The sequence below is a fragment of the Cygnus atratus genome, chromosome 4 (assembly GCF_013377495.2).
Source record: "Cygnus atratus isolate AKBS03 ecotype Queensland, Australia chromosome 4, CAtr_DNAZoo_HiC_assembly, whole genome shotgun sequence".
Taxonomy (NCBI): domain Eukaryota; kingdom Metazoa; phylum Chordata; class Aves; order Anseriformes; family Anatidae; genus Cygnus; species Cygnus atratus.
In genome coordinates, this window is record NC_066365.1 from 75089094 (window position 1) to 75107045 (window position 17952).

The window sequence follows — 17952 nt, forward strand, 5'->3', positions numbered from 1 at the left end:
GGCTTGTAGCACAGGTCTGGAGAGGAAAGAGGTTCCCCCAGCCTGCACACTAACTTGCTGATGCCCCCATCCTCTGGTAGGAATTCCCAGGGACTCAAGCACCAAGCTTGATTGATTTTCCACCTGCAGCACTAGAAATATCCCTCTGCTCCTGCAGTGGGGATTCCCTCTGGCCTGGGGCAGGGATGTCAGGGAAGAGGTACTTTGGTCAGGACAAGACTGCAGCACCGACTCCTGAAAGATTACACACAACAGGGTACAGACCTAACGTTTTATTTGTACGTGTTTATTGCTACCTCAGCACACATCTTAATCTCTTTAAAAAGCATCTTGACCTTCCCAAAAAAACACCAATCCCAAATCCAAGACCAACCAGCTTCAGATGAGACCCACCTTCATGGTGGAGCTACCAGCATTTGCTAGAAACAGACATCCCCTTATCACCAAACCCTAAGCTGGAAGACTCAGAGGCAGAAGAGAATAAAGCTTTTCATCAGCTTCCCCAAGGAAGCAATAAAACACCTGGGAGAAAGGACCCAAGTGTCAAGAAACAGAAGAATTTTAGTACCTGTGAATCTGCACCGGTCTGGGCTTAATATTCAAATGCAACAGCAGCCAGTATTATTAAAAAATGAGACAGCCCGTACCTTACCCCCTAAATTTCTTCAGGCTTTCCTGGTTTATACACATCTGTGCACACCGCCCAGCATTTTATGGCAATGGTTAATTGTCAGAGTTTTATGGGCCGTGCTATGTTTTGTTGGCTCAATGTTTAATCCCACGCAGAGCTCTTTTTAAAAACAGTATTACAGTAAAGTGCATCCAATTATGCTTGCAGCAAGCTGTACATCCATCATGCAGAGATTAACAGCTTGACAGGATGATGGCAGAGCTGTCACCATGTCTGTGATTCAACTTACGTTGCCTGCCAGCACCCAGCCCCTGGGGTACCAACTCATCCCCTCCCCAAGGGAGATTTTTGGATTTTGTTAGCCCTGTGCTAAGGTAGGCAGGAACCTTGCAGCAGCTTGCCAGAAAAGGTGCCAACAAGAGAGGATCTGGACACCACACTTAGCCAAGAGACCAAACTGATGACCAGAAGAAGCATCCAGAGGCTTACAGATATTACAGAGCTGTATTTCTTTTCAAGTCACCTTAGGTTTTTCCTGTAGGAGACTGAAAAAGTGTATTTTAAGCGGTAAGTGCATCAAATGCTAGGGACCAAGTCAACACAGACAGTGCTAGAGAACTTTCTTCAGAAAATGGCCCATGGTTGGGGTCCCTCAATAGGATTCATAACACAAGAGCAATACTGAACCCTCTGGCACAAAGAGGTTTTGGGGCTCAAAGGCTTCACTCAGCTTCAAGAAAGCACGGAAATGAGGTAAGGACGGCAGGACATCATTGCCACATTCACTTTTCCACTGTGTTTAAAGAGCACTGGCATAGTTAAACATTTCTGGAAAGAACTTAGATTGTGAAGAGAGCATCTCTCCTCCCCCAAGTTCAGGCTACTTCCATCAGCAGAAGAGCTTACAGGGCTCATCTTGGCTACTTTCAACCACCTGAGAAGTCAGTTATGCTTCTTCTACAGCCAGGGACCAATGTGGTATGTGTAAAATCAACTCTGGAAAACACTTCAAAGCCACCTCTGAGAAAGAGCTGGCAGCCTAGATAATGAACACCTGGGGTCTGATGAATCCTATTGCTGATACTCAAAGGACCTGGATTTTTGCTGCTTGTCCCACTTACTCTTTTTTTCCCTTGACAGCATGAACATCTCACTTCACACCTATCTTTCTTGAAATTCTCAATTCCGGTTCTGCCTGAAGCCTCGTTTTAAAACCTCCATCCTTGCGTTTGGAAAGGAGACTCTAGCACATCAGAAGTCCATTTTTCCTTAAGCATTCCAAACATCTCAGCTGAAGAAAAGGGACACAACTAATACCACTGTCACAAACATCACTGCTTGAGGCAGATAAGGAAGTCTTTTTTGTCCTTTTTCAAATGGAAGGGAAAATACAGAAAAGCCCAGGAGGACACACAGGGAAAGTCAAGCTTCCTCAGATACAGAGGAATCCACAACACTCACATTCCTCATCCCCGAACAATGCACCCCACGGCATTAAGCCCAGACTTGTCATAGCAGAGTACAGTCCCGCTTAAGTCTTTCAATTGAGATGGCATTTGTAAAATTGCAGGATTGAAAATTGCTAGATATTGTTCTTAAAGTCACCACTCAAATTCAGAGAGCAGGCTTTTATATAGTCAAGCAGAGTGCTGTGCTATGTCTATTCTGCATCACCATTTCCAGTAACCACACGCTATAGATCAATCAGGACTTGCTTGTAATCCAAAAATAACTTTGAGCAAACTTACAAACTGAAACTGTGATGCCCAGCATAATCCAGAGCCCTTGCATTTAACCTCCAGAACAGTCAGCACTCAACACAGGCAGGCTCCAGGCTTCCTCCAGCTGCCAGGATGAAAGCCAGGTCACTGCCATGTTCCAGAGCCCACCTTTTCCTAAGCACATAGCACAAAAGCCAGGTTTGCTAGCCCTTCTCCTTTACATTTAGCATATGCATTGCAGAGTGTATTGAAGTTGTGTACTAGGGCAAAAGTAACCTGTAGAAAAAAAAAACCTAAGGATTTTAATGATAGCAAGCATTTTAGATACCTTCACTGTTCAGTGCTAGCTAGGCTGGTTGGAAGCCCCCTCTACATTGCTCTCCATGTCAGGCAAAATTTCTAAAGGATGTCAGCTTGGCAGGGGGTACAAAGAGCATAGCTTCAGGCAGGCATGTCCCCCTGCAACACAGCTGCCCAACCGCCTCTTTATTGTCAGCCTTTTCCCCCTGAGGAGCAGCACAGCACTGGTGCCAGCAGAATCAAGTTGAGTTGAAATCCCTGCACTCAACTCCAGAGCTCTCTGTGCACTTCCTTTTTGAGCAGCTGTCCTCTCCCCCTCTCAAAACACTTGTCCTATACAAGTCAAGCCACCACAGCTCAATAAGGGTAGAAGTCCCATGGGTGCATTTCACTGCTCACTCTGCACCAATGCAGCTGTCCTACAGGCCCTCCTCCCCTTCGTGAAGCTGCCTCACAGCAGGTATGAATATCGCTGAAGCAGGCTTAGGGGAGTTTATAAATATAGAGCTACCTACTCCGGGGCCCAAGTGTCAGAGCTTGGCACACAACAGTATTCCCCTATGTTGTGGGTAGATCAGGAATAATTTAAATACAATACTGGATGCCCACGCACAACTGATGCTTTGTTTGCACTTCCCCATCAATCAGTGGGCCAGTTTTTCAACAAGCATACTCCTGGCTAGGACCAAAAAACAACCAGGTTTCACCAACACCATGTTGTCCTGTGGCTTGCTGCTCCTCCAGGAGCCAGGAACAGGGACTAACCTACCTCAACAAGCTTATCAGGCAAAAAACAACACAGGGCTGTAGTCCTGCATGCACATGCTTACCCTGCCCAGCAGACCAAGGGGAACAAGAACATTGATTTCATTTGCTGATGCAAAGCTACACTTGCTCCAGGTGAATCACTGGTTTTACCCTGCAGGAACCTGACCTCTGTAAGAGGACTAACAGGCTGGTTTTTCCCCTTCATTTCCAGTCTACCTCAGTGCAATGGGTGTGGGGATTGATTCCAGACAGCACAGTTAAACCTGAAAGGCACATGTGACACCAGAAGTCCCTCCGCACACTTTTTACCACCAGCAACTGCTGTAGAACAGCAACTGACCTGTACAAACCATGGCTCTGACTCACCTCCAGCATTTTGAATCAACATAAAACATCAAAAAAGCTTCAAAACCCCTGCATCTTAGGAAAACCCAGAGTCTCACTAAAGTTACTTGGAGACAGTACATGCACCAAAAAAAACCCCAACTGATTTCTCAAAATAAAGATTTCTCATTAGGAGATCTCTCCTCCAGCGATCAGCCTACAGCACCAAAAGCAATTGCAAGTCCTCGGGCCCTAAATGCAGAACAGAGTTCCACTGGACCTGTCCTAGGCTCGCAGACATTGTTTTGTTTTTAAAAAAATCTTATTTCTGCAAGGGTGGGCGCAAAGTCACCCAGCACAACACTTTACAACCTTGTGCTATACAGCCCAGGTGACTTCATCAGATGGGTAAGCATTCACTGTGGGGGTACTTTTTTTTGTTTGGGGGGGAAAAAAGGGGAAAAAGGAATCAGGACACTTCATACAGATGGCTGAAAACTAGCACCCAGAGGCCAATTTTTACTGGGTTTTCCACATATTTCTCCAAAAAAAATCCCTAAGCTGAAATCCAACATGCTCATGGTGCAGCCTGGAAGGAGGGCAGAGCAGGGTCAGCCATTTCATCTCTGCTTTTGTCCTCCCAAGCTCCAGCAGCAGGGTGACACTCACCGGTGGCATTAGGCGGCACCTCCAGGTTGACGTTGACGAAGAACCTGATGCTGTCCCCTGAAACGATGGAGGAGTTCACAGCATCAAAGAGCTCCTCTCCCCCTGCCTCCTCCTTGGCCTCACAGCCATCGTCCGTGTCGCACTTGAGGTACCCTGCCAACAAGAAGGACATACAGTTAGCCATGGTGTGCGCTGTGCCAGAGCCATGGGGGCATGCATACGCACTGATCATTGCCACTAAGGGCCAGAGCCAGGCAGCTGTGGAGGCACCAGGGCCTCACGAGGGCCTTCTTTGAGCCTTCAACTGGCAACTGCCACAGGGAAGCAAGAATCAGTTCCCACAAGGGTCTGTCAGTGATGCTGAGGCCTGTGTTCAAAATGGCCGCTCCACAATCCAGCTTGGCATGTAAACATGGGCCTGCTTTGGGTGTGGGGTCAGGGCAAGTGGCAGCCCTGTCACCAGGCGGCATCACCAGGGGCTGAATGCCACCAACCAAACCTCCTCAGCACCCTGCACCTGAAGCAAGCAATTTCAGATGGGTTCTGTAAGACCCTGCTGGTGGGGCTGGCACACAAGTCTCCAGGTGCACCACTGAGCAGTTATTTTTATTGTTTGTGGAAATTAAGGCCCCACATGCAGTAAATCAGCTCTAAATCCATTAAACACCACCTCACTCAGATCAAAAACCAGTGTGAAAACAGACTGGGGTCCAAAACATTTGTAATTTTCAGCGACCCTGAAGCAAAGGCAGTGTCACAGCCCTCCCCAGCCAAACCCTGTGTTCGCCCCACTGGCAGGGTGGTTGCTGTGCTTGCGTTTTAGCAATTTAAAACAGAGAGGGGAAAAAATGGTTTCCAAGGAGACACCCAATGCAGATGGACAGACAGACTTGTCACTCCCCACAGAGCCAAGCAGTCTCACAGAGGTCACAGGAGGTGGCAGCACCGAGGGACAAGTTTCTTAATTACAGCAGACAACTCCTTACCCTTTCGCAAGGTTTCTAATTAGAGTTTAACCTAGTCACATTCAACAGCAAGCTGGTTCACTGCAACATTTTATTATGAAGCAGCTGGAAAACCCTTGTGGTGAGCTCATGTATCATGTCCCTAATTCTTCTAATTATACATTATAGAACATCAATTTTTTACATTACCAGGATTATTCAGCAGCTCCTACCCATCTTCTGAGAAGTCTTTTATACCTAATTTGAAGCAGGAGGGATATATTTCATTAGCTTGCTTTAGGCATTATAGCAGAATGAAAAGGGTGAGCTTCAAGGCAGGAGCCTGAATAGAAACTCTAAAATACTGATGGCTTTTTTAAAGCTTCACGTGAGCAAATGTAGATGCAGCAGCACCAAGAGAAGCAGCTAAAAGCAGTGCACACAGTCTGAGGGATCTCGAGCCAACAGCTCACCACTGCAAAAAACAAGCTGTGAGCAGGGAAGCCACAAACAGGAACTGTGAGGCAGGACAGGGGCTGCAGCGCTTCCTGCCGCGAACACTGCACCGACACAGGCTTGTCCCGACTGCTCTGCATCTCCCAAGGAGGGCTCGAGGAGCAAAAGGGGCTCAAACTTTCACATGACTTCTAAGCCACTTCTGAGGTGTTAGAAACCTACCAAAAAAATCAATTATCCCTCTCCACCTCTGCCTCCATCTGCCTGCTCAGCAGTAGAAAGCATGAACCAGTCCCATCTGAACAGCTCTCAAGGCTTCAAAAAAGCATTCAAGCTCCTGCTGTCCCCATCCAGCCTGTCAACCAGCCAGCAATACACACCAAGGGTGCTGTCCTCTGCTGCTGCTGGAGCTCAGGCAGCTATTTCCATCCCTGCACAATGGAAATTTGCACAAAACAGCCAGAAAGAAGACGGACAAGGAGAGTATAGGAAACACTTAAACACTCCAGGTATGAAATAGGGTTGGCAGACATACCAGGACTGAGGGGCAGTCTGTACCCTGGAGGGACAGACAGGCTGCCTGCCAGCACTGCAAGCTCCTGTGCAAGCATCTCAGCCCCAAGCAACGTGCAAAACCGGGGGTTTAGCTCCTCCAGAACAGTTGGACACCATAACCTCTCCTCACCCATGTTGAGCACCCACTAGTGTTGACACACCCCTGATGCCAAGAAACCTTAGGCAGCCCTGCAAAGCAAAAAAGAAACAGCCACAGGTGGGCCAAAATCCATGATTCTGGCTTTTCCATCTCAGCTATATCCAGAATGGCAACCCCAGAGAAGATGTCACAACAGGTCTGCACCTCATCTTTCCTGGGGAGTGGGTCAGATTACAGGCACACAGGGTCGTTTGAACACACTGTGCAGAGCACGAGATTGAGTTTACCCACCACCCTATCTCAACGCAAATTAAGACAGATAGGTAAGAGCCAAGCATACAAATTTCTACATTTGTTTCCCAATCCCAGTGCAACTGGCTCGATAGGAGAGCAGTAGTGGTAAATCCTGAAAGCAGAGAGGGCTGGAGATGGGAGAGAAACTGTGCAGAAGCTGGAAGAAGGGCAAGGGTGGAGTAAGATCACAGGGCTGGGCAGAGGTCAGTGAGGACTCTGGCAAGGGAAGCATCCTCAGTTCCTCCCTCCTTAGGGGAGGAAAGAGCAAAACAAAAGGCAGCCGAGTCTCGTGTCCCTTGGGCAAGGGACGGACAAAACACACTGCTTGCAAATAATCCCGAACCTGGGCTGTACAGGAACTGCACTCCCAGGCAGGTGTCTGCTTTATCACTAAACCACCTCAAGGCTTCAACCCAGGCTGTTTTGAATCCATCTGCTTAAGCCTGCCAGGTATTTTAAAATGCAAGCAACTGGTACCTGTCAAGCACAGCATCACCTCGAGGTAAGGAGATGAGCAGTGTGCATGGCAGGTGCACCTTCCCCATGGACACAGCTTGAGAGCCGCCTCCAGCCCTGGCAGCTGCTTTCCCATCACCCTGAGGACTGCCAAGTGCCACCCCTGCTTCTTGAGGGGCTGCAGATTCCATGAGCAATAACAGAAGCCGTTCTGTTTCTCTCAAATCTTCAGCAGTGTTTTGCAGAAGTTTGGAGCAAGATCTGATGCGTCCATTGCATAATTTGTGAAAATATTGATCGTGTTTCCATATGGAAGAACTCCAGTGCTTTACAGCTTGTGCTAGGAGTAGTTGCTTGGGGGATGTGATTAAACACCTTTTGTGCCTCAAATTGGCTGGGGAAGAGTTAAAGACCTCCAAAGCAGCACCTCAACACCCTATCTCTATCCCTGCAGATTGCTATCTTTATAGGAAGGCAGCACTTGCTGAAGTGCCAGGAGTTACATGACAGGGTGAGTCAGACCCCCGAGCACAGGAGAGGCCACTCCAGCCTGAAATAGGGTCTAAAAGCACTACAGGAAAGAAATTTTGCTGAGCCTGAGGCTAGAGTTAGGAACCAAGTTAAAGCTGGCTGAGAAGATCAGCACAGCCCTCCTGTACCTTGAAGAGCACCTTATGGTCACAGGATGATTTCCCTCAGCCCTACAGGACCCATCTCACAGGGGACAGAAATGGGAAGTCACAACAAGTACACATGGCCAAGCACAGCGGGCACCATCCTAACGAAACAAAATCTGCTCCTCACAGGGGGCAGCCAGAAGCAGCTTTGACCTTAAGTCCTTCTGCATCCGAGCCCATCACTTGGGATAGGAAAATAAGCCACACCCCACATTTTATGGGGTGGCTAGGAAGAAATGCATTTTTTCTAGACATTCTCCTCTAAAGCATCAGTCTCCCTGAAATCATGCCTGGCCCAGGACCATCTCAATACCAATCCCCAGCCTCCCCTTCACTCCCGTCACCACCCCAGTTCTGCTTCTATCAACCCTCTCACAACACAAAGCGCTTACCCTGCAGATATTTTGATCCGACCTTTAAGAGCCCTGGGCTCTGAACTGGAAGAGCCATGAATTAAGCTGCAGCAAGCAGAGGTGGCATTACCTCTCCCACCACTGTCTTAGCAGCACCTGGCAGCTGCAGCAATAAAAAACAGTGGAAGAATAGTTATCAGGAAGTACAACTCCAATCCCATACACATTCCCTAGAAAAGCTTAATTGCTCCGTGGGAGCAGCGCTCACAGCCCAGGGGCTGCAGACTTCTCCAAGGAAGTCGAAAGTCTTAATCAAAAAATTCTCCTGGGAAAAAAAACAGCTATGTTCCTAATGACATCATCCCACATGCCAGGCTACGAGACTCATGCCAGACACAGCCCCAGCATAACCTTCCAGTATGCCTCAAAGGAGACACAAAGCCAATCATGTTATTTTAAATCAACATCTGCAAGCATGCACACTAACCAGGAGGTTAGTACAAATGCATCTGTTCACACTTCACTGCAGACTCGGTTTAGATGCTTTACCTGCCTTCCTGTGCTAAGGAAGAGTTTTCTAGGGGGAGATCAGGAATTTTTGCTTTACTGTTACCCAAACACTGCACAGTCTAGGCGTGTGTACTACACAGGAGGAATTTTTTTTCAGTATAGATTGCTGCTACTGTTTAGACAGCAGTTGCATAGATGAGATTAAGATACACATCCACAGTTTTTCTGTTTTACTCTAATCTAGCTAAGATCAAAGCTTATCAAGAGTTGCTAACTTCTGCCAAATCTCTGCAAAAATTGCAGGTTTTATTTCTGAATACGCCATATGTGATCCTTAAGACTAAAAAACTCCCAAAGCAGCTTTTCTGGAAAAACTGATTTTTATCCTCAACTTCCAAGGTAGTCTACACTACAAGCCTGGAAAAGCAGACAAGCACCTGTTTGCACAGCAATGTCAATTCCTTCACCCAAATCAAACCCCAGCTTCCAGAAAACTGGGATGGCATCTCTCCTTCTGAAGTGGTAGTTGTTCCTGCCCATGAAATCTCTTCAAAAGGCCAGAAAGTTGCATTAAAAGGGTTCTTTTGGGTTCACACAATCAGCAGTTCAACAAGATGAGGCAGTCACATTAAATCATCTCAGCTTTCTTAAATGAATTTAATTTCTAGGCACAGAAGGTATCAAGTCACAGGACAGTCCTTTCTGCAAAGCAGCACTGATCACCCCACCAGAGTGGGGGAGTAGCAGCATGCGCTGTGCTCCTGTCAGATCCAGCCTCGCTCATTTTACCCAGGAAAAACAAAAACTTGCCTTCTAACTCCACTGCTTTAGATGTTTTTGTCACTGATCCTAATCCATTAGGAACTGAAACCCAACAGTTGGCCTCATCCTTAGTGTTTCAAACCATAAGCTTCACATAAGCCAAATGGCCAGCTCTGCTGCAGTTGGATTCGATCAAGCACAGGAGTTCGCAAGTTCTTGTTTCAAAGAAGCCCAAGCGCTATATGGACCCAATTTCTCCAAAGAAACACAGATTAATTATAGGACGTTAATTATAGAAGGATGATCAGGAGCAGTAATATATATTACACAGCTTTTAAAAATAAGGGGACATCAACTTCAATACAGACATTACCCTAAAATCAGGTCTTGTTCTTCAAGCATCCCAGTGCTCAGCTGTAATGCAGTGTTAAGGGCCTCAGACTGAATTTAAGTGACCTTCATCTGATTTTTCCAATCCTTTGGATTTTCAACTTGTTTAACAATAGACACTAGTTTTCAAGAATAATTTTCAAGAAAAGCATGAGGTTTTAATTAGCCTAAAATGATCAGCCTGAGCTGAAAGTTAGAGGGCTTGCTTTGTTCCCTGAGCACTGCAGGCTTGTGGATTCATTACAGCTCTCAGAAAACACCTAAATTCCCTGTGTTGAGTGCAAAAGTAAACTCAATAACAGAGCCTTAAACTCCACGTTGACCTTTACACAATGCACTAAAGTGTGGACTCGTATTGCCTCCAAAGGGTAGACCACCTTACAGTTGGTTAATATTGGCAGGGACAAAGCTATCAAGGGATGCAAGGGAAGTTAGAAACACTTTGCACAAGCATTACCAGTTCTCCAGTCCACACAGTACTCCAGAAACAAAAATTTATATAGCATCCTGTACATACACACACTAACCAATGGAAGCTTCTGGTCACACATCACAGGCTGATTTCAGCATAATTACTTATCAAAAAGTCATTTGAGACAAGAACTACAGAGGTAGGAGAGCAGCTTTTAGGTAAACATTTACCTAGATTTTACATCTTCACGCTGAGGTTAAACTTCAAAGTTTGTTTTCAGATTTTTTGGTAACTCATAAGAGTCTGAAAAGCAAACCATGAAAGATATCCTCCTTCCTAACAAGTTACTCCATGCCATCGACAAGACAAATTAGCGCTGCAGCCACAGAGCAACATTCTCCAAAAGCTGCTATCACATCACTTTTTGCAAGGCCGTCTCCAAAATTAAAAATTTAAGCTACATTGATTAAATAAAGCAGTTCTGTATATAGCTGGATGCTTGCTAGAATATTAAGCATTTTCCTTTGGTTCACAGTTGAGATATTCCCTGACAAGGTACACTATTTTCAGCCTAGGGAGATTTACCTACCCCATGGCAGGCAGCCACACAGATGGTTTATGCCAGCTCAGAATAAGGCTACTGGGGGTTAGGGGTTGTCCACAGGCTGTGTTGTTGGACTGCTCAGGGCTTGCTGACAACAAATTGGCAAGATGCATCCAAATGTTACCTCCCATGCTTGTGTTAGACAACCTCCTTTATTAAGCTGAATGCTATTCATTGGCACAGGTATACAAATGGCTTTTCTGGATCATTTAGGTGAGATTTAGAAAGCATCTTCCAAGTCCAGCCCCTCCACAGGTAGCTTGCGAGAAGCAGAATAGCTGGGGATGTGTTGGTGATGCTTCTTGGCTCTAGAGAAGCTATTGGGAGCCCATCAGATATAGCTTTGTGCAGTAATGGCCACCTGCTGTGAAAGTGTCAACCCATTCCCTAAGCTTTCAGAATGCTTCAAGGCCACAAATTAAACCACAATTTCATCTGGTTAAAAAGGTAGAAAGTATCTAGCAGGTGAGTCACCAAGACAAGATCCACATCTTTGAGGTAACAGATCCCTCCACTACCAGTCAGCCATAACTTCAGTTGCATGTTTCCAACCCTATTTTGAGTCCGTCTTTTGTCATGAAGAGCCAGATGGAAATATAAACTTTCCCCTGCCACTTCAGTAATAATTCATAACAGAACTGAAAGAACTGATCTGCTACAAAAAAAGCACCCAGGCACTTTTGAATTAATTCCAGTATTGTATTTTGCAGCCAGATTTCTAGGAAATGTTGTGAATAATCCAAGTAATTCAGTGGGGCTTTGTTTTGTTTTGTTTTTAAAAAATACAGCAGCACGTGGAATTTCAGTTCTGTACCAGAACCCGCAGAAATCTGGAGCGTTCATTTTATTATAGGCCTCCCAGTAGACAGTTCTCAGAAATACATCTGCCAGAGACCCTCTCATTCTCCCCGTCCATAGGTAGCAGTAGCATATCATCCGCTGTTAAACTGGGCATCTCATCAGGGAAACCCACTGCGAAAGAATTTGTTCCACAAAGACGTTTAGATTAATCTCCTGGTTGGGCAAACAATTCCAAGACAGATAGAGACAAGTTTAAAAAAATACACAAAAACACCACACATGAAAAACAAAAAACAAGTAGATAAAATTGTTTGAAAAACAAAAACAAGTAGATAAAATATATCCAAACATCCCAAGCCAGACTGGGGCCTTGGGGCCCTTCAGCACAACTGCAATTTATTGTGCCAGCAAAACCAATTAATAAGTCAGGGGAGACCAAGCAGTAAGGGATTTGCTCTGGAAGACAAAATTTATGCTGCAATATCTGTTGAGCCAGCTTTAAGAACAATGCAACAATTCAGATATCCCCAACGCTACACTGCGACTCCTTCCGTGGGATTTTGCAAGAGGAACTAGAAAGCCTCCGGTTTTGTGCCTTATCAGAGAAAGTTCTTGCACCAATTAAGCAGCTCATCACACACTGGCAGAATTTAATCATTTGCAGCTAATCGCAATGCCCTTAGAGCTAATAGACTTGTAGTGAGCACTGGCTGCTCACCCTCCCCATTCCCTCATAATGAAGGTGCAGGAGGTTGACAGGCCAGTTCAGGGTTTGGTGAGTTATTCTCAATGTGGATTGTGGAGCCGCATTTCATCTGGACTCCCAGTATTCTTCACCTTTGGATTGGGTCTACAAAAATCTCATTAGTCACCTAAATTTGCGAAGAACAAACCTCATTTGAGAAAACCTTGCTGATGATTCAAGTGACTTAAATGCACAGTCCACACCAACATGTACTACTGCACAATGCCAGATTTTGTTCATTTGTTTGTGGAAAAAAGCTCAGTCCAGACATAAAAGAATGGGTAGAAAACAGATTTCCAGTGAGATATTGTTGTCAGAAGACAACTATTAAGTCTGATGAAATACATGAATCAAAACCAAATGTGGCCAACAACTGCCACACATACCTGCTGTCACCACGCTTCACATCAGAAACTAACTGGGCAGATGTGAACTATTTTCCTCATTTTTCATCCTAATATTGCCTCTACAGAAAGATGTTAGGCAGGTTTTTTTCCTGCCAGCCGTATCACACGCATTTGCCTTCTGCAATGCACTGAAGAACACAGCCATGGCTTTCAGCTTAGTTCTTACAGCAGTAGCAAAGAACTAGAGTACACCAGAAACTTTCAACTTGTGACTCAATACATTGGGCTCCTTTGATCAACTTTCCAGGTTTTTAGCCATTTAAGAAGTTATCAGACAGGAGACTATGAAAACCCCTCTGAGCTTTCAGAATAGTCACATATTAGCATCCGTTTGCTAGAAAATCCTTCCTGGGCTTTTCCCAGCTCCTCGGTGACTAATAAACAGAGCTACAAGTTATTAAATACCACAGTAAGTTTTTGTGAACAGCAAATATCCAGGCGAGTCTTACAAAGCATTGTGTTGGTGCAGCAATCACGCCGATATAATGATTTAAGCTCAAAATTGAAATGTCGACTTTCAAGGTCTGACATTGCTGCAGCTGTTACTGAGAACACAACAAGAAAAAAAAGTTAGCTGGCAAGACAGTCTTCAAACAGAACCTCAGATATGGCCTGGAACAAAAACATCCTAATTACTAAGGATACTGAAAACCATATGTATGAGAGATCTCAGGAGGAGATAAGGAAAGAGCCCAGCTGTGCAAAGAGCAATAGTATCAGGAGAGATTTCTCAGCTGAGAGGTGAGGGAAAAAAGTGCTAAGGAAACCAAAGGAAGGGTTACTTTAAGCAAACGGATTAGGATTTTCTTCAAATTTAAAGCATGTACTGGTCTCAGTACTGAACTGGTTGATCCAAACAAGCGGTGCAAATAAACAGCTCAATGATTACGTAGCCCCATTTCAAAACAAGCTGTTTTGAAACTACATGAAAAGGTAACTTCTTCCTCTGCGGTTTCCTCTAGGCCTAATTAAGTTTCTGGGCAACTCCTTGAGAATCCACATTAAATTTCTGAAGAGAGCCAAGGTGCTGCCTTGCAGGGTGATGTGAGTATTTGCATTAGCGACTCCTGAGATGCACTGCCCACATGTTCTGTGCAGAAAAACCCTCAGCTCAACCAGGCAGTGTAAGGTGACTCCTCACCCAACACCAAGTGAACTTTCAAAAAAGGTCAGTTTGCAATGACTAGAAGGCTCTGAGGACAGATTTGAGAGTGAGGAAAATACACCATATTTTCAATCACAGTATGGTTCGATACCACACAGGCTGAAAATGAACTTGCAAGCAACATTCCCTTTTTTCCCCCGATCCATGCAGAAGCATAACATGAAAAAAGCAGGCACAGTTTTATCAAGCCCTTACTGGTAGCTCTAAGGTGCCATCTCTAAGACCAAGCAGAAGCTGGATAATACAACTGGGACAAAAATAAGTTCTCACTGCCATAGCACCAAGTTGAAAAAAACAGCAGAGCTCAAAGGAGAGCTTTGCACAGAATATGCCAAAAGCATGTGCTCTAAGAACATACAGAAGTCTGCTGGGGCTTGGGGGTTTGATATTTTTCTTTAATAAGAGGAAGTATTAGTGATAGTGAGCTCATCTGCTAGAGGCAGCTACATCCCGAAAATGGACACTCAGCAGCTTCCCAGCATAAGATGCTAGGACAGATAGCTGCCCTGGTGTTCTGTGGCAGGAAGGCTTGGGATGAAATAGGTGGATCTAGGAGATCGTTGCATAATCAGGAAGGACAAACGCAGCTGTATTTTTCCCTTAGCCCTCAGCAAGCCCTTACACAGCTTAGCCAGAAACTGGAGGCTTTGTCATCTCCCCAGGCTCCAGCCCAAGATCACCCTCTTACATTCCCCTTCACAAGGAAGCACCAGCCACATCCCAAGGGGACACAAGCAATCCAAGGAGGGTAGGAGCAGAGCTACCCAAACCTCATACGCCTTCAGGAAACCCACAAATACCAAGGAAATAAAGCCTTCTGGAGTTCAAGCACTAGTTTCTGCCCTTCTGTTACTTCACCCAGCCTTTTCAAAAGACCTCTTGCTAGAGCTGATGGGGCTTACTCCCAGTTTCATCTTTTTCTCCTAGAAATTGGCTTATATTGTGCCTTCAGAGAAGATGAGTGAGCCAGTGCCAGAGGAAGGACTGTCAATAGTAACACTGGATCCACTGCAGCTGCACCTGGCAGATATTCAGCCTCCCCTTCCCAGATGTTCACCTAAAGGCTTGGCCCTCTGGAACAAGAGAGATGAGTGTTATGACAGCTACGAGCATCTGCAGACCTAAATAACTGGAGCGTTTCAGTCCTGTGCTCTCACTATTTGGAAATCCTGAACAGTCCAAGCACTACACCTCATGGGCAAGAAACCCCATGCCTTCAGATAACATCCCACAGGGACTGGTCTTGGGTTTACATCTCAGAGTGATCTCTCCCTAACAACCTCGCGCACATTTCTCCAAAACCAGAAAAGTTGGAACTTCCCTGCACTTCAAGTTTGGCTGTATGCTATTTCTGCCCTTATCAGTACCACATCTCTAAGAGCTCAGCCACCTTTGCTAAGGCAGATACAAGCTTCCAAATGCCTCACTTTAACCATAGTTCAAAAGAAATCCTTGAGAGCTTTCTGCATTAAAAGATACATTTACTGGAACCATGCAGTGTTTGCCTGATGCTCTTAGCAGGCTGTCTCCAAAGGGATCTGACACCTACATTTGATCTCCATTCCAAAAAGTGGGAAACAACTGCACTTGCCAGGTTGCATTACAGGAAAACATCCTGAAAGAACTGGAAAAGCAAGGAGCCACCCAGAATAGTCAGCGTTGACAACACGAGGTGATTATTTACTGCTTTGAATATCTAGACCATCTACAGGACATAAAAATGCAGAGTCTGCTTCCAGTACTAGATTACACAACTATGATGCAAGCCTGCGTTCGCATGCTGCTTAAGCTACATGAATTTTGTATCACCCGTTTCGAGTTCTCAGCTAACCCCATAGCACAGCTCTCGCCCCAATAAGGTGACAACGCATAAGTCAAATAATACTTGCCACTCTCTTCAAAGAAGTATCCATTTCTTGACATCGCTGCTGGTGGAGACTCTAGAAAGAGAAAAAGGAAACGTAAGAATCATTACAACGCTGAACATCTTCACCTCGCTGCTAAGTTCACTTTAAGCCTGGATTACAGCCCCAAAATACCACAGGCCGAGGAAAATTTTCCTCGATGTGGCAACTTTAACCTTTTGTTTATTGACTTCAGCATTTACCAGAATATCCCATACAGTTGCAATTACTGCATGAAAACAGTTAGGCTGTCTCAGGCATCCTGGGCTGGGACCACAAAACAGCAAGACTAAAGATCAGGACAAGCCTGATTGTATCAGTGACCTATTGAACCTAAACAAATGCATGCAGAAATAATAGATGTTAAGCATCCAAGAGAATCCTTTTAAAATATAAGCAATAATGAAGTCCAGGTTGTATCTTACATTTGGATAAAAAGAACTAGTTTTGTGTAGGAAAAACAACTCAATTCAGATCAGAACAGGTTTTTACATCCTATCCTACTGCTCTTAATCATTAGGACATCCCCCAAACAGCTCTTGACACTTGAAGATAAGCACCAAAACCCTGCAGCAGCCTTCCTTTGCCTGCTTTCTGAGCTGGGGTCCTGCACGAAGCACCACTTGCACCAAGAGAGTCTTGCAAGGAAACCACAAGTGGGAGAGGACTGACCAAGAGCGAATCCACAAACACAGCAGCACCAGAACCAAGTCCATGTAATTCATTGTGGAACATTTTATTTGTTAGCAAGTCAGTTCTGCAATTACTGCTGGGAAGTTTGGTATCTACCAAGATGTTCATACAGCACAGGAGCACCTGCTTTCAGGTGTGATCAAAGTCTGGTAGCCAAACCCAGCCTGATTGTTTATAACACTAGCAGTATTTGACATCTCAGACTGTGTGGGCTGGGAACACCAACTCCTCTCTACAGGTGCATGCCCTGTTTTAACAGCCAGTTGATAGAGGTCTATTTCAAGCCTTACAGGTCACCTGAGCAGTCCCTCGCAAAGGCAGTTCCTGCATGCTGCCTCTCTATACACAGCTTCCCAGCCAAAACGCAATCAGAAAGAGGAATAGGTTTGCTCTGTCTTTCCCCACTTCATTAGGCTAATCAAACATTACCTACGCAAGCCTGGGATGAATTTGGGCCAACAAGGAAAAAGGTCTCGCCTGCTTTATTGTTTTACAGATTAGGTTTCCTGCTTTTCGTTTGAGGTATGAGATTATTTCCCAAAGACCCTTTCTCTATCCCATAACTTTTGGCTTACAGGTTATACGCACTTGTTTTCCCCTCTCACTTTAGGGTGTCACATTTTCAAGCATTACAATTCATCCTGGTCCACCGGGAGCCTTTGTGCACCAGACGGATACGAGTCACACCCCTGACAACACCATCTTCCACAGCCCTAACACTTGTCACAGCTCAGCATGGCTCAGACATTTCAGAGCAGACAGCATTAGCTGCACAGGTTCCTGGAGGGACACCCTGATGACCATTTAAAAAAACACAAATCCGAGGACAATTCAAGTGTCTGGTCCAAGAGAGAAACACCATGTTCCAAGTTCATCCCAGAACAATGGGCCAGAGGAACAAACGCACCGTGGCCAAGGGGCACCCATTACACGAGTCAATTGTTTCCCTCCACCTGGAAGGGAAGGAGAAGATCCATCCAGGCTGATTAGCATGCTAATGATCAAAGGAAGGTTTTTAAAGAGGCTCTTATTGTGTAATGATTGCATTTACGTATTTCAGAGAAACAAACAAAGTCCGCCTAGGCAGACGGATTACCCAAGGAACAGAGGCCAGCGCTCCCCCGGGATGGTATATCAATTCCTCACATCTACTATGGCTTCTGAGGGAGCCTGAAGCAACATGCTCATCCTCCACTAGGCAGAACAAAGCTATTTAGTTTTCCTTTAGCTGAACACACTTATTTCTACAGGTCACATAGCACCCAGTGCTTTCTTCATCAGAAACACCTAAGTGCAGCATTGCCTGGGTTG

At 45.4% G+C, this 17952-nt stretch overlaps 1 protein-coding gene across 1 annotated transcript in view; it reads right to left on the reverse strand.

Annotated features, from left to right (window-relative positions):
* Window positions 1–17952, reverse strand: part of SLC4A11 (solute carrier family 4 member 11) — an 86547-nt gene that overhangs the window by 58052 nt on the left and 10543 nt on the right. The window contains exons 2-3 of the mRNA XM_035547251.1: window positions 15934–15984; window positions 4414–4566 (exon numbers count right to left, since the gene is read on the reverse strand). Coding sequence (XP_035403144.1) covers window positions 4414–4566; window positions 15934–15984 — 204 coding nt within the window. The remainder of the gene's footprint in view (window positions 1–4413; window positions 4567–15933; window positions 15985–17952) is intronic.